General features: G+C 36.0%; 1 protein-coding gene across 4 annotated transcripts in view; it reads right to left on the bottom strand.

Annotated features, from left to right (window-relative positions):
* Positions 1-9,346: 9,346 nt before the first annotated feature.
* RASSF6 (Ras association (RalGDS/AF-6) domain family member 6) overlaps positions 9,347-14,101 on the bottom strand; it is a 48,374-nt gene continuing 43,619 nt past the window's right edge. For all 4 annotated transcript variants that reach the window (XM_011968970.1, XM_011968968.1, XM_011968969.1 and 1 more), the window contains one exon: positions 9,347-14,080. In XM_011968970.1, coding sequence (XP_011824360.1) covers positions 14,005-14,080 — 76 coding nt within the window. In that variant the 3' untranslated portion in view covers positions 9,347-14,004. The remainder of the gene's footprint in view (positions 14,081-14,101) is intronic.

The raw sequence follows: 14,101 nt of genomic DNA, 5'->3' as shown, positions 1-14,101 counted from the left end.
TGTAGGTTCTGGATATTAGCCCTTTGTCAGATGAGTAGATTGCAAAAATTTTCTCCCATTCTGTAGGTTGCCTGTTCACTCTGATGGTAGATTTCCTTTCTTTTAGGAGTGGGATTGGTGGATTGGATGGTAGCTCTGTGTTTAGTTTTTTGAAGAACTTCCAAATGTTCTCTATAGTGGCTGTACTAATGTACATTCCCATCAACTGTGTACAAAGTTTCCCTTTTCTCCACATCCTCCACCAGCATTTGTTACTGCCTGTCTTTTGGATAAAAGCCATGTTATATGGATGAGATGGTATTTCATTATAGCTTTGATTTGCATTTCTCTGATGATCAGTGATGTTGAGTACTTTGTCACATACCTGTTTGCCATTTGTAGGTTTTCTTTTGAGAAATACGTATTCAGATCCTTTGACCATTTTGAATCGGATTATGATAGTTGTTTGAGCTCCTTATATATTCTTGTTGTTAATCTCTTGTCAGATAGGTAGTTTTCAAATATTTTCTTCCATTCTGTGGTTTGTCTCTTCACTTTGTTGATTGTTTCCTTTGCTGTGCAGAAGTAACTTGATGTCATTCCATTTATCCACTTTTGCTCTCATCACCTATGCTTATGGGGTGTTACTCAAAAAATCTTTATCTAGTTCAATGTCCTAGAGAGCTTCCTCAGTTTCTTTGTAGTAGTTTCATAGTTTGAGGTCTTAGATTTATGTCTTAATCCATTTTGATTTGATGTTTGTATATGGTGAGAGTTAGGGATCTAGTTTCATTTTTTGCATATGAATGTCTAGTTTTCCCAGCATCATTTATTAAAGAGACTGCCCTGTCCCCAGTTGATGTTCTTGGCACCTTTTCCAAACATGAGATCACTGTAGATGTGTGGATTTCTTTCTGCATTCTCTATTCTGTTCCACTGATTTATATGTCTGTTTTTATGCCAGTACTATGCCATTCTGGTTACTATACCTCTGTAGAATAATTTGAAGTCAGGTAATTGTGATTCCTGCAGTTTTCTTCTTTTTGGTTATGATAGTTTTGGCTATTCTGGGTCTTTTATGGTTCCATATACATTTTAGATTTTTTTTTCTATTTTTGTGAAAAATGTTTTTTGTATTTTGATAAGGATTGTATTGAATCTGTAGATTGCTTTGGGTAGTATGGACATTTTAACAATACTGATTCTTCCAATTTATGAACATGGAATACTGTTCCATTTTTTGGTGTGCTTTTCAATTTATTGCATCAGTATATTAGGGATTTCATTGCAGAGAACTTTCACTTATTTTGTTAATACCTAGGTATTTTATTTTATTTGTAGTTATTATAAATGAAATCATTTTCTTGATTTATTTTTCAAATTGTTCACCATCAACATATAGAAATGTTACTGACTTTTGTATGTTGATTTGTAGTTTGCAACTTTACTGAATTTGTTTATCAGTTCTGATAGTTTTTTGGTGGAATCTTTAGGTTTTTCCAAATATAAGATCATATCATCTGAAAGATGGATAATTTGACTTCTTCCTTTCCAAATTGGATGTCCTTTATTTCTTTCTCTTGTCTGATTGCTCTAGCTAGGACTTCCAGTACTATGTTGAATAACAGTGGTAAAATGAGCATCCTTGTTTTGTTCCACATTTTAGTGGAAAGGCTTTAAGTTTTTCTCCATTCAGTATGATCCTAGCTGTGGATCTGTCATACATGGCCTTTATTATGTTGAGGTAAGTTCCTTCTACATTCAGTTTTTGGAGAGTTTTTATCATGAAGGGATGTTGAATTTTATCAAATACTCTTTCAATATCAATTGAAAAGATCTTTGGTTTTCGTTCTTCATTCTGTTGATATGAAGTATCACATTGATTGATTTGCATATGTTGAATCATCATTGCATCTCTGTAATAAATCCTGCTTGGTCATGATAAGTGATCTCTTTAATGTGTTGATGAATTTCATTTGCTAGTACTTTGTAGAGGATTTTTACATCAATATTCATCAGGGATATTGGCCTGTAGTGTTGTGGTTTTTTTTTTTTTTTTTTTTTTTTTTTTTTTTTTTTTTTTTTTTGATATGTCTTGTCTGGTTTTGGTATCAGAGTAATAATGGCCCTATAGAATGAGTTTCAAAGTATCCTCTCCTTTATTTTTCAGAATAGTTTGAGTAGGATTGGTATTAGTTCTTTAAACGTTTGGGAGATATGGCAGCGAAATCATTGGGTCCCATGCTTTTCTTTGCTGCAAGACTTTTATTACAGCTTCGGTCTTATTACTTGCTATTGTTTTGCTCAGGTTTTGTATTTCTTCATGGTTCAACCTTGGTAGGTTGTATATGTCTGGGAACTTATCCATTCCTTCTAGATTTTCCAATTTACTAGCATATAGTTGCTCAGAGTAGCCATCTATGACCCTTTGAATTTCTGTGGTATTGGTTTTAATGTCTCCTTTTTCATCTCTGATTTTATTTATTTTGGTCATCTCTCTTTTTTTATTAGTTAGTCTGGGTAAAGGTTTGTCAATTTTATCTATCTTTCAAAAACACAAACTTTTTAAAATTTGTCTTTTGTTTTGTTTTCTTAGTTTTAATTTTATTTATTTCTCCTCTAATTTTTATTATTTCTTTTCTTTCCTAATTTTGGGATTGGTTGCTCCTGTTTTTTAGTTCTTAAAGATGCATTGTTAGGTTATTTTTTGGAAGTTTCTTTTTCTTTTTTTGATGTAGGTGCTTATATCTATAATTATCACTCTTAGTCCTGCTTTCACTGTATCCCATAGGTTTTGGTGTGTTGTGTTTCCATTATCATTCGTTTCAAGAAAATTTTCAGCTTCCTTCTTAATTTCTTCATTGACCCACTGGTCATTCAGGAATATGTTGTTTAATTTCCATGTGCTTGTACAGTTTTCAAAATTACTCTTGTTATTGATTTCTAGTTTTATTCTATTATTAGAGAAGTTGCTTGATATTATTTCTTCCTTTTTTTTTTTTTTTTTTGCATATTTTCCTACTTGTTTTGTGACCTAACACATGGTCTGTCTTGAGAATGATTTATGTGCTGAGCAGAATGTGTATTCTGTAGCTGTTGGATGAATTTTTTTGTAAATCTCTTTTAGGTACATTTGGTCTGTATTGCACATTAAGTCTGATGTTTCTTTGTTGATTTTGTCGGGGTAATCCATCTAATGCTGAAAGTGGGGTGTTGAAATTTCCAGCTGTTATTGTATTGTGGTCTATCTCTCTCTTTAGATCTGATAATATTTGCTTTATATGTCTGGGTGCTCCAGTGTTGGTTGCATATCTGTTTACAATCATTATATTCTCTTATATTCTCTTGCAGAATTAACCCCTTTATTATACATAGTGAACTTCTTTTTCTCTTCTTATAGTTTTTTTCTCAAAATAAGTATTTTTCTGCTGTAAGTATAGCTATGTCAGCTCTTTTATGCTTTTCATTGGCATGGAACATATTTCCATCCCTTTATTTTGAATGTAAATGTGCCTTTATAGGTGAAATGTGTTTTTTTGTAGGGAACAGATCACTGCATCTTGTTTTTCTTTTTCTTTTTTTTTCTCATTCAGCCACACTATGTCTTTTGATTGGAGAGTTCAGTCCATCTGTATTCAATGTTTTTTTTTTTTTTTTTTTGATAAGTATTTTTTTTTTTTTTTTATGGGGGTAAGCCATTGCGCCCGGCTGACACACCATATGCTTTTTTTTTTTTTTTTTGATAAGTAAGGACTTACTCTTGTCATTTTGTTGTTTGTTTTCCGGTCCTTTTGTGGTGTTCTCTTCCTCCTTTCCTTCCATCCTGCATCCTATCTTTCTTTAGTGAAGATGATTTTCTCTGGTAGTATGATTAAATTTCTTGCTTTTTGTTTCTTCATGTATCCATTGTTTGTTTTTTGATTTGAGATTCTATGTTGCTTGCAAACATTATCTTTTAACCTATTATTTTAAACTTATGACAACTTAATACTGATTGCATAAACAAAAAGAAAACTAATAAAATCCCTATATTTTAAATGTATTCCCTCGCTTTTAAACCTTTTGTTGTTTTTCTTTATGTCTCATTGCACTATGTCTTGAGAATTTATTGTAGTTGTTATTTTTGATTGGTTCATCTTTTAATCTCTTTACTTAAGAGTTTACATAACACAATTATAGTGTTATAATATTCTATCTTTTTCTGTGTACTTACTATCACCAGTGAGTTTTGTACCTTCAGAAGATTTTTAATGTTGATTAGAATTCTTTATTTTCTGGTTGAAGAACTCCCTTTAGCATTTCTTGTAGGAGAGATGTGACACTAATAAAATCCCTCAGCTTTTGTCTGTCTGGGAAAGTGTTTATTTTTTCTTCATGTTTGAAGGATATTATTACTAGATATACTATTCTAAGGTAACAGTATTTTCCTTCAGCACTTTAAATATGTAATGCCACTTACTCCTGGCCTGTAGGGTTTCCACTGAAAAATCTGCTGCTGGATAGAGCTTCATTGTATGTTATTTGTTTCTTTTATCTTGCTGCTTTTAGAATCCTTTCTTTATCCTTGACCTTTGGGAGTTTGATTATTAAATCTTTTGAGGTAGTCTTCTTTGGGTTAAATCTGCCTGGTGTTCTATAACCTTATTGTACATGGATATTGATATCTTTCTCTAGGTTTGGGAATTTCTCTGTTATTACCCTGTTGAATAAACTTTCGATCCCATCTCGTTCTCTTCATCCTCTTTAAGGACAGCAACTCTTAGATTTTCCCTTTTGTGCTTATTTTTCTAGATCTTGTAGCTGTGTTTCATTTTTTTCTTCTGCTTTATCAATTCTGCTATTAAGACACTCTAATGCATTCTGCAGTATGTCAGTTGCATTTTTTATCTCCAGAATTTCTGTTGGATTGTTTTTAATTATTTCAATCTCTTTGTTAGATTTATCTGATAAAATTCTGAATTGCTTCTCTGTGTTATCTTGAATTTCTTTGAGTTTCTTCAAAACAACTATTTTGCATTTTCTCTCTGAAAGGTCACATATCTCTGTTTCTCCACAATTTGTCCCTGGTCCCTTATTTAGCTCATTTGAGGAGGTCATGTTTTCCCTATGTTTTCCTGACTAAGCTTGATGTTTGTGTGTGTTTGTCAGTGTCTGGACATTGAAGAGTTGGATATTTATTGTAGTCTTTAAAGTCTGGGCTTATTTGTACCTATCCTTCTTGAGAAGGCTTGCCAGATATTCCAAGGGACTTGAGTGTTGTGATTTAAGCCAATCTGCATTAGAGGATACCCTAACTCTGGCAATATTGTGGTTCTTGCTGACCTATAGAAGTATTGCTTTGGTGGTCTTGGAATAAATCCAGAATTCTTTGGATTACCCAGCATAGGCTCTTGTTCTCTTCCCTTACTTTTCCCTAAATAAACATAGTCTCTCTCTCTTTGTGCTGAGCCGCCTGGTGCTTGGGACAGAATGACCCAAGCACCCCTGTGGCCACCACTACTTGATTGCACTACATCAGACCTGAAGGCGGCAGAGCACTGGGTCTCATCCAAAGCCCATGGTAGTTACCACCTGGCTGCTGCTTATGTTCACTCAATGCCCTAGGGCTGTATAATCAGCAGATGGTGAAGCCAGCCAGGCTTGTGTCCTTCCCTTCATGGTGACGTGCTGCCCCAGTCCCCGGGTGAGTCCAGAGATGCTGTCTAGGAGCCAATGCCTGGGGTCAAAAACCTTAGAAATCTACCTGATGCTTTTCATTCCATAGCTAGCTAAGCTGGCATTCAAATAATGAGACAGTGTCCATGCCTCTCCTTCTTCCCCTTTCCACAGGCAAAGGAGTATCTCTCTGTGGTCACCATCACCACAGGCCTACAGGGACTAATGCCAGCCTGCCACTGATGTTCATTGAAGGCTCAAGGCCTCTTATGTCAGGTTGTGGTAGCCATTCAGGGCAGTGGGCTCCCATCTGGCCCAGGACCAGTCCAGAAATGCTGCCAAGTGTTGAGGCCTAAAACTGGGAACCCCATGAGCCTGCTTGATGTTCTACTCCAGTGGCCAAACTAGTACAAAACAGAGTCCACTTTACTATTCCCTCTGCTTTTCTCATGCAGAAGGAGTCTCTCACCATAGTCACCATAGCTAGGAACGTGCTGAGTCTCACCTGAAGCCAGCACATTTCAGAGTCTCAACCAAACCCATGGCATACTACTTGAGTATCATTGCTGGTTATTCAGGGCCCAGGGACCCTTTAGTTAGCAGGTGATGAATCCTGCCATGACTGGGTCCTTCCCTTCTAGGCAGTGGATTCACTTGTGGCCCAGGGTGTGTCTAGAAATGTCATCAGGCTTTAGGGCCTGGAATGGGGGTCTCACGACCCTGCCTGGTGCTCTATACTACTGTGGGTGAGCTAGTATCCAAGATGCAAGTCAAAATTCTCTTGATTCTTCCCTCTCCCCTCCTCAAGCACAAGGAAGGAGTCACTTTAGTTGTTGCAAGCTGTGCTGCCTATGGTTGAGAGAAGAGTGTCCAAGCACTCCTTTAGCAACCCTGGCTGGTGTCTCACAAGGTTGTGTGCTGCTTAAATCCACTGCTTCTGACCCCAGCACAGCACTAAGGCTTGCCTAGAAGTTGCAATCCTTGTGGTCTAGACTGCATTTCATGTTCATTTAGCGTCCCAGAAAACTTTAGCCCACAGTTATGAGGCTTGCTGCAACTCAAATTCCAATGACTGAGACAGGCAATTTCCCTGTGGCTAGGGCTTGTCTAAATGCTCCCGCCATGGATGGAAATTGGATGAATTCAGTCTGGTTCTGCTTTCTACTGTGACAAGGCAGCACTGAGTTAAATGTAAAATCTCATAATGCTTGTGCTCTCCTTCCCCTAAGTGCACAGATTCTCCACACCATGCGGCTGCTGGGGGATGGAGGATGGGTGGTTTCTGCAATTCAAGACTGTCTTTCCTACCCTCTTAATGCCTCTTTCAGTGATATGAAATTAAAACCAGGCATTTGATTGCTCGTCTGATTTTTGGTTGTTATGAAGGTTTTTTCTTTTTTTGTTTTTCTTTTCTTTCTCTCTCTCTCTCTCTGTGTGTGTGTGTGTGTGTGTGTGTGTGTGTAAATCACTGTTAAATTTGGTGTTCCTGTTTGATTGGTGGAGAAGAATCATTGGTGGAGCCTTCTATTTGGACTTCCTGCTCTGCCCTTCCCAGCTAAGTCTTAGAGATTTTTCTATTTTGCGGTCATATCTATTTAGGTTTTTACTTTCTTTCTCTCTCTCTCTCTCTCTTTTTTTTTTCTCACAAATGTACTTATTTGTTTGTTTGCTTTTCCTAAGGGTCAAAACAGACCAAAAAGTACTAGGGTCTATGGGGAGGTTAAATGATCCCAGAAAATGTCAGTGTAGGATCTTTGATGAGATCTACATTTATTTTTATAAATCATGAAACATATCTAATATTCAAAATAAGAATCAACAAAATAAATTTTCAGGTGCTCACAAAGTTGCTCAAGAGCACTGGCCAGTCTACACTGAAATTGTCCTTTCTTACCCAGCAGAGAAATCTAGTTATTGTAAGCCTCAGAAAACACACCATAATTACCCGTCTCTCTCCACAACAAGCTTTCTGCTTCTCAAGAGCAGAAACAGAAACATGAAACCAAACCACTTTCAAAGGGCTCAGGTGGATGTGATGGGCTGCCACACCAAGCTGGGAATTGTCTGTCAAGTTTCCACAGTGAACAAAACCCTAAAAGCAAGTTGGAGTTTTTGTCTGTGCCAATACTGAAAATGTTTATTGGCAAACTGAACGAAATAAACTTCACAATAACGTTACCTTCGTAACAGTTTAACCTTTAATCTTTACCCTAAATATGTGAGGCTATATTGGCACCAATACAATATAATGCACTTAAATTAATTTGAGCTTGAAGCAATGGTTTGTAACAGCACTTTTTTTTTCCTTGGAAATCTTTCTGCAAATGACATAAGGAACTGATGTGTATCATTTGGACTTGTTTTTATTTTTCCAGATATTTTTGTATAAGAGATAAAAATAAGTGCTTAAATAAATGAATTACTTTGATTAGAGAAATACAGAAAAAATTAATTATCATTATAATACCCTTTCCTTGAGTTTAAGTAATTATTTTTCCCCACTTCAGTGACTTCAACATGTTCATAGGCATTAGTGAATTAAATCCAATAAACATTTGCTGAGTACCTAATGCATTCAATACACTGTGCTAGATACTACAGGGAATAATACAAACATGAATATGATTACACCAGATCACTAATGCATTTATACAAGATGTGAGCACATAAAGAATTATAATAAAAGGCAAATTTCAAAATTCTGGTGTCACAAGAGCAGAGCTAACCGAAACTGTGGTACACAGGAGCTTGAGATGACACATTGTTACAGAGACCCGGAAAGGTCTTGGAAGAAGTGACCCTAACCAGGGACTAGAAAATGGGAATGTCTCAACAGGAAGAGAGGTGCTAAAGTGTGCAGTGTTTCAGGGAAGGTTGAGTGATTTAGTTTGGCTGGCTTTAAGACAAAAATGAGGTAGCTGTGGGCAGTAAGACTTAATAGAAGATAAGTCTACAATGGTGGTTGGGGGATATACTGAAATTTAATTATAACATAGCTAATATTTATCACATTCTTATGTACAAAGTGCCAGGATTTACATGTGCTGTTCTTATAACTCCCGCAATTGTCCAATAAAGTAGGTACTATTATTCCACTTAAAAACGAGGACACATTTTAGAAAGGCAGATTCAGGAAGCATAGTTTAGGAGGAAGCCACAGATTATGGTGGTTAACTGTATGACTTTTGGAGCCATAGGTTTAAATCCTACCTATTTCTTCTACTAAAAACCTTGGCAAATCTCCTAATTGCTCCATGGCTTACTTTCTTTATCTGTAACATGAGGTTGAAAGAGTAATTTCCTTTTGGAAATGTAATGAGTATTAAACATAGTGCCCAGCAAATAAGTTGTTATTAGTTTGAACCATACGAAATCATTGCCTTTGTAGTCAAATATTGGCAATTTCAAATGGCTCAATTTAATAGGTATTAGATGTTTTTAATTTAGAAGACAAATGAATGTCATTGAAAGGTTTTGCCCTCTGTATCTACATCTTATTTCTCGTTCTTTCCCATATATATACCTCCACCCAATAGTTATACCTGCTATCTTTATCACTTCATCAATTGCATTGCAAGGGGCTTCTTTCCCCTTCAGTTTCAAAAACCAATCTAAATAGCCCTAAACCAAATTAAATAGTAATGACACCTAACTGAATGTTTCATAGTAGAGCCAAGGGATAATAAAATACACCACTATATCAGGGAAAACCATATATATAAAATGTTTAATATTTCAGCTATGGAACCAGACTTGTAATAAGTAATACATATATATGGGAAATTTTATAAAAATATTTCAGATAATTCCTTCACTCATTCATTTATTCTTTCATTCACTTATATATTCAATCAATTTTTATTGAGCACATCCTATGCACAAGACACAGTATTAGGTACAGAAAAGCATATAAAGATAAATGTGACACATTCTTTACCATTAATAATAATATATATTATCTAAAATTTAATTTGAGCTAATATGTAACTGACAATGAAATATCTGGACCACCTGAAACAAGAATAAATGATTCTGTGACAAGTTTATATTCTTGCATTATGCAAAAATGATTCTAAAATAAACTATTTTTTCCCAGAAATTGTATGAGTTATATATTGCTATGTAACAAATTACCCCAAATTTAGCAGCATAATACAACAAACACTTCTTATCTCATACAGTTTCTGAGGATGAGAAATCCAGAATGGTTTCCTTGGGTTTTCTGACTGAAGGTCTCTCATGAAGTTACGGTCAAGCTATTAGACAGGGCTGCAGTTGTCTGAAGGCTTGACTGAAGCTGGAAGATCCACTTCTAAAATGGCTGTTGACAGGAGGCCTCAATTCCCTGCTGGGGTTTGACAGAAGGTCTCCGTTCTTCATCATGTAGGTCTTTCCAGGGCTGTTCAGGACATGGCAGTTGACTTCTCCCAGAGCAAGTGATCCAAGACAGAGCAAGGAGGAAGCCATAGTGACTTTTATGACCTACTTCAAAGTCTCACAGCCTCTTCCATTTTCCTGTATTTGTTAGAAGTTCCTAATTGCTAAAAGAGTACATTTTTAAATGTTCTCACCACAAAGAAATGTAAGTATATGATGTTATGGATATGTTAATTCACTTGATTTAATAATTCCACAGTGTGTACATATATCATAATATAATATTGTACCCCATAAATACATACAATTATTATTTGTCAATTAAAAATAAAATAAAAAGAAGTAAGTCACTAAGTCCAGCCCATTTGCAAGGTGAGGAGAATTAGGCTCCATCTCTTCAAAGGAGGAGAATCAGACTTTATGGATATAAAACTACCACAGAAGTGATGTTAATGTCTCATTTGAATAATTGATTTGAATTGTTTTGCATTTGGTAGAACTTTGTGCTTGCATGTGCTTGTTACTTTTTTGTTCATAAGTTTTAAATAATAACTTTTCTATTTCCTGATTTAAAAAGTAACAAATATTAAGTATAGAACACTTAATACATATAGGGAAATTAGAAAAACATGAATCACTCATAATTCTACAATGCAGATATAGCCACTTTTAACATGTTTTTGTTTCTCGTGTGTATATATGCAAATATTAGTGTTCACACACACAAATATATATATACACATACATATATATAGGCCTTAAGTATATAATAAATATTATGGAATATGTGTATGTGTCTATTCTTATTTAGATATATAAGAATTTACCCCTGTAATTAAAGTTATTTGGAAACATAATTTTAATGGCTACATAACATTATACAAATAAATGTTTATTTCTCTCTTTTTTTGAGACGGAGTCTTGCTCTGTTGCCCAGGCTGGAGAGCAGTGGTGCCATCTCGGCTCACTGCAACCTCTGCCTCCCGGGTTGAAGTGATTCTCTTGCCTCAGCCTCCCAAGTAGCTGGGGTTATAGGCGCCTGCCATCGCACCCGGCTAATTTTTTGTATTTTTAGTAGAGGCAGGGTTTCACCATGTTGGCCAGGCTGGTCTCAAAATCCCGACCTCAAGTGATCCTCCTGCCTTGGCCTCCCAAAGTGCTGGGATTACAGGCGTGAGCCACCGTCCATGGCCTATGTCCCTCTTTCATCTTTTAAAATAATTTTCTGAACATTTAGGCTTATTTCCTTTTGTCACAATACATAACAATAGAAAACATATTTTTGCAGAATGTCTTTGTATCTCTGGTTATTTTCATATGATAGGATCTTACAAGTAGATTGTAGGATAAACGGACTACTAAATTGCCTTCAGGAAAAATTATATCCATTTGTATTTTTACCAGAAGTTTGGGTCCCCATCTCATGGTGATTTATTGAGTATTTAATGTTATCATTTCTTTATCTTTGCTAATAGGCCAAAATGTGTATTTATTTATTTATTTTACCTTGTACTTCGGTGGCATGTCAGTTATTATTTTACTATCTCTCAGCTCCACATTCACTGTTGGTTGTCTGCTCCGTGAAAATAGATACAGGCCCTTTAAATGTTTCCTTAGCAGTTTGAATGATGGCATGCTTTGTCAGTAGAGGGCGCTGGAGACACACTGCAAGAGGAAGGGGTCTTTCCTGATGGCTCCGGGCTGGCAGGCCAGACTCCTGGAGAGCAGGCTTTTTTCCTTCACTACTTTGACTGGAGTGGTTTCTCCAGTGCTGGTTGCCTGTAGGGTGTAGCCTTCTCCAGCATTTCTCCACTTGCTTTTCCAGCTTTTGCTTTGGGCAGTGGTGGTATAACCTGGAGCCACAGTGCAAGCCTGTACCGAAGCTCCAATTGCTGTTCTCCATATCTTTTCTTCAGCTGGGTGCACACTCATATAGAGGACCCTGATGGACTGGGCAGCTACTGAGCCACTTGCCTGAGCTTTGTCTTGTGCAGTCTCGTCACACACAAATTTATGCTAGGTTCCTGCAAAGTAGGCCCCTCCGGCTCCTAGTCCCAACAGGGCCTTGAACAGAACCCCTGACTCCTTCTTTGTGCTCACGCTTTGGCAAAGCCCCAAATCCCTCTGTGTATCTCACCACCTGCCTCAGCTGGTCTACACCCAGAGGGTTGGTTGTACCTGCTTGTCCGGGATCTGTGGTCCTGCTCTGGCCTGGGCAAGCCAGTAAACTTCTCTCCAGTGGGCTGCAACCACACCTTCTCCAGTGAATTCGGAAACCCTCATTCCTGCTTTTCCTTGTTAGGATTCTTTCGCTCAGCCTGAGGGTACATTCTCTTTTCATCTTTATTAATATTCTTCTAGCATAGCTTAATTATTCTTTATATTAAACTTTCCCCGTTTAAATTACTGCCTTGTTTCTGTATTCTGATTGATACAGACTAACATAGTTGATCACAGAAGATATGACTTTTTTCACATACTTAGTAGCCATTTGCATTTTCTCTTCTGTGATTTTCCTTTTCATATCTACCTTTTTTTTCTGTGTAAGACTAGGTTCTTCTCTTACACATTTCAGTCTATTAAAGATTAATCTTTTATCATGTTCATGGCAGGTATATGACACTACTTTATTTTTTCATAAGTATGTTGAATTTTAACTATTACATTTGCCTCATTTAAGTGAGATGAGACTATTTTCTTATTAATTGACAGGTGAAAGAATCACGATGCAAGCCTCTGGTTTATTCAGTAAGAGAGACTTCTTAGGCTTGAAAAGGTCATAGCACACTTTCACCTTCATCCAGTTTAGGTGTGGTAATACTGAGAAGGAATGCCTTTGTCTTAAACATGTTTTGTATTTTAATATTGTTAGTTAATCTTCCAGTTGGGTTTATTGCATATAATCTCATTCCTTAGAACTTGTAATATGATCAGACAATTTACTACAATGCTTATGAGGAATGCAAATATAATTAGTTTAAGAATGAATGTTGTGTATAACTCAATTTTAATATAGAATTTATAAATAAAATCATAGACTATACTTACAGCATTTCTTCATTTTTAGTGTTTTTTTTCAAGTAGGTTAAGCAGATCTGTAAGTACCCTGAGAGTTGACATGTAGAATAAGATGCTAAGAGGGCAGAGTTTGGGATTCCCTACCTAACTTCAGCTACAACAGCCTTGCTTTATCCATTGTATTCATTCAGCAACAAATGGGTATTTGTGGGCCAAGTCTTGCTTTAGCTGATATAATATGTCTATGTGACATACATATTTTTTGAAAAATAAATAAAGAAAAAGTTCAACTCACTTAAAAAAGAGCTTAAGAAAAGTCTTGAACTGATAGAACAGAGAGAGAGAAAAAGGATTAGGGGGAGGTTCAGAAAATTTAAATTAGGATTGCTTAAAATAGTCTATAATCTTTTCCTTTCTAAAGGCCAGACAGCTCTAATGTTACAGATAGGCAGAAGTCAACAGGCCATTTAAGATAGTCCTAGATTTTATGAAAATGCCAGAGTTTTCAAGAAGCTATGAAACACTGTCACTATTAAGTAGATCCTTGATGGTGTAAGACACTGTATTTCTTTTTCATTGCAAGAACTGGCAACTTCTTTTTTCTGAGTCATTTCTGAATTCATTGATTATGTTTCAGTTCTCTTGAGAGTCCAAGTTAAATGAAGTTTAAACTGGTTATCTGAAGACACCATTTAAATTTGAGTTAATTACATGTTTTACTATAAAAGCGATTTGGAATACGCAGTATTCAAGCTTATTTCAGTTACTGAAACTAAACTCAAGCTCATTTTGTCCAACTGTGAACCCTAGTTAACCTCATCACTTCAAAAAGAAATGAGCTTTTTTGACATTCAATTTTCTACAGATTCAAGTCTCATATATATTCGTATAAATGCAAGTACAGAACTTATGCATTCATCAAATAGTAATATCTCTGAGTTTTTTGAAGTGTCTTAGCAACAGCAGCCTGTACTGCTAAACTGTTGTCTCTGTTTTTATTACTAGTTTATTTTGAAGACATTTCAGTATAATAGCCTTTTCTTTATTGAATCTGAAAATGAGAAGAAGACAG

This window comes from Mandrillus leucophaeus, unplaced genomic scaffold (assembly GCF_000951045.1).
Source record: "Mandrillus leucophaeus isolate KB7577 unplaced genomic scaffold, Mleu.le_1.0 Scaffold868, whole genome shotgun sequence".
In the NCBI taxonomy this organism is placed as follows: domain Eukaryota; kingdom Metazoa; phylum Chordata; class Mammalia; order Primates; family Cercopithecidae; genus Mandrillus; species Mandrillus leucophaeus.
Note: the sequence above shows the minus strand (reverse complement) of the source record. Positions and strands in the feature narration are given on the sequence as shown.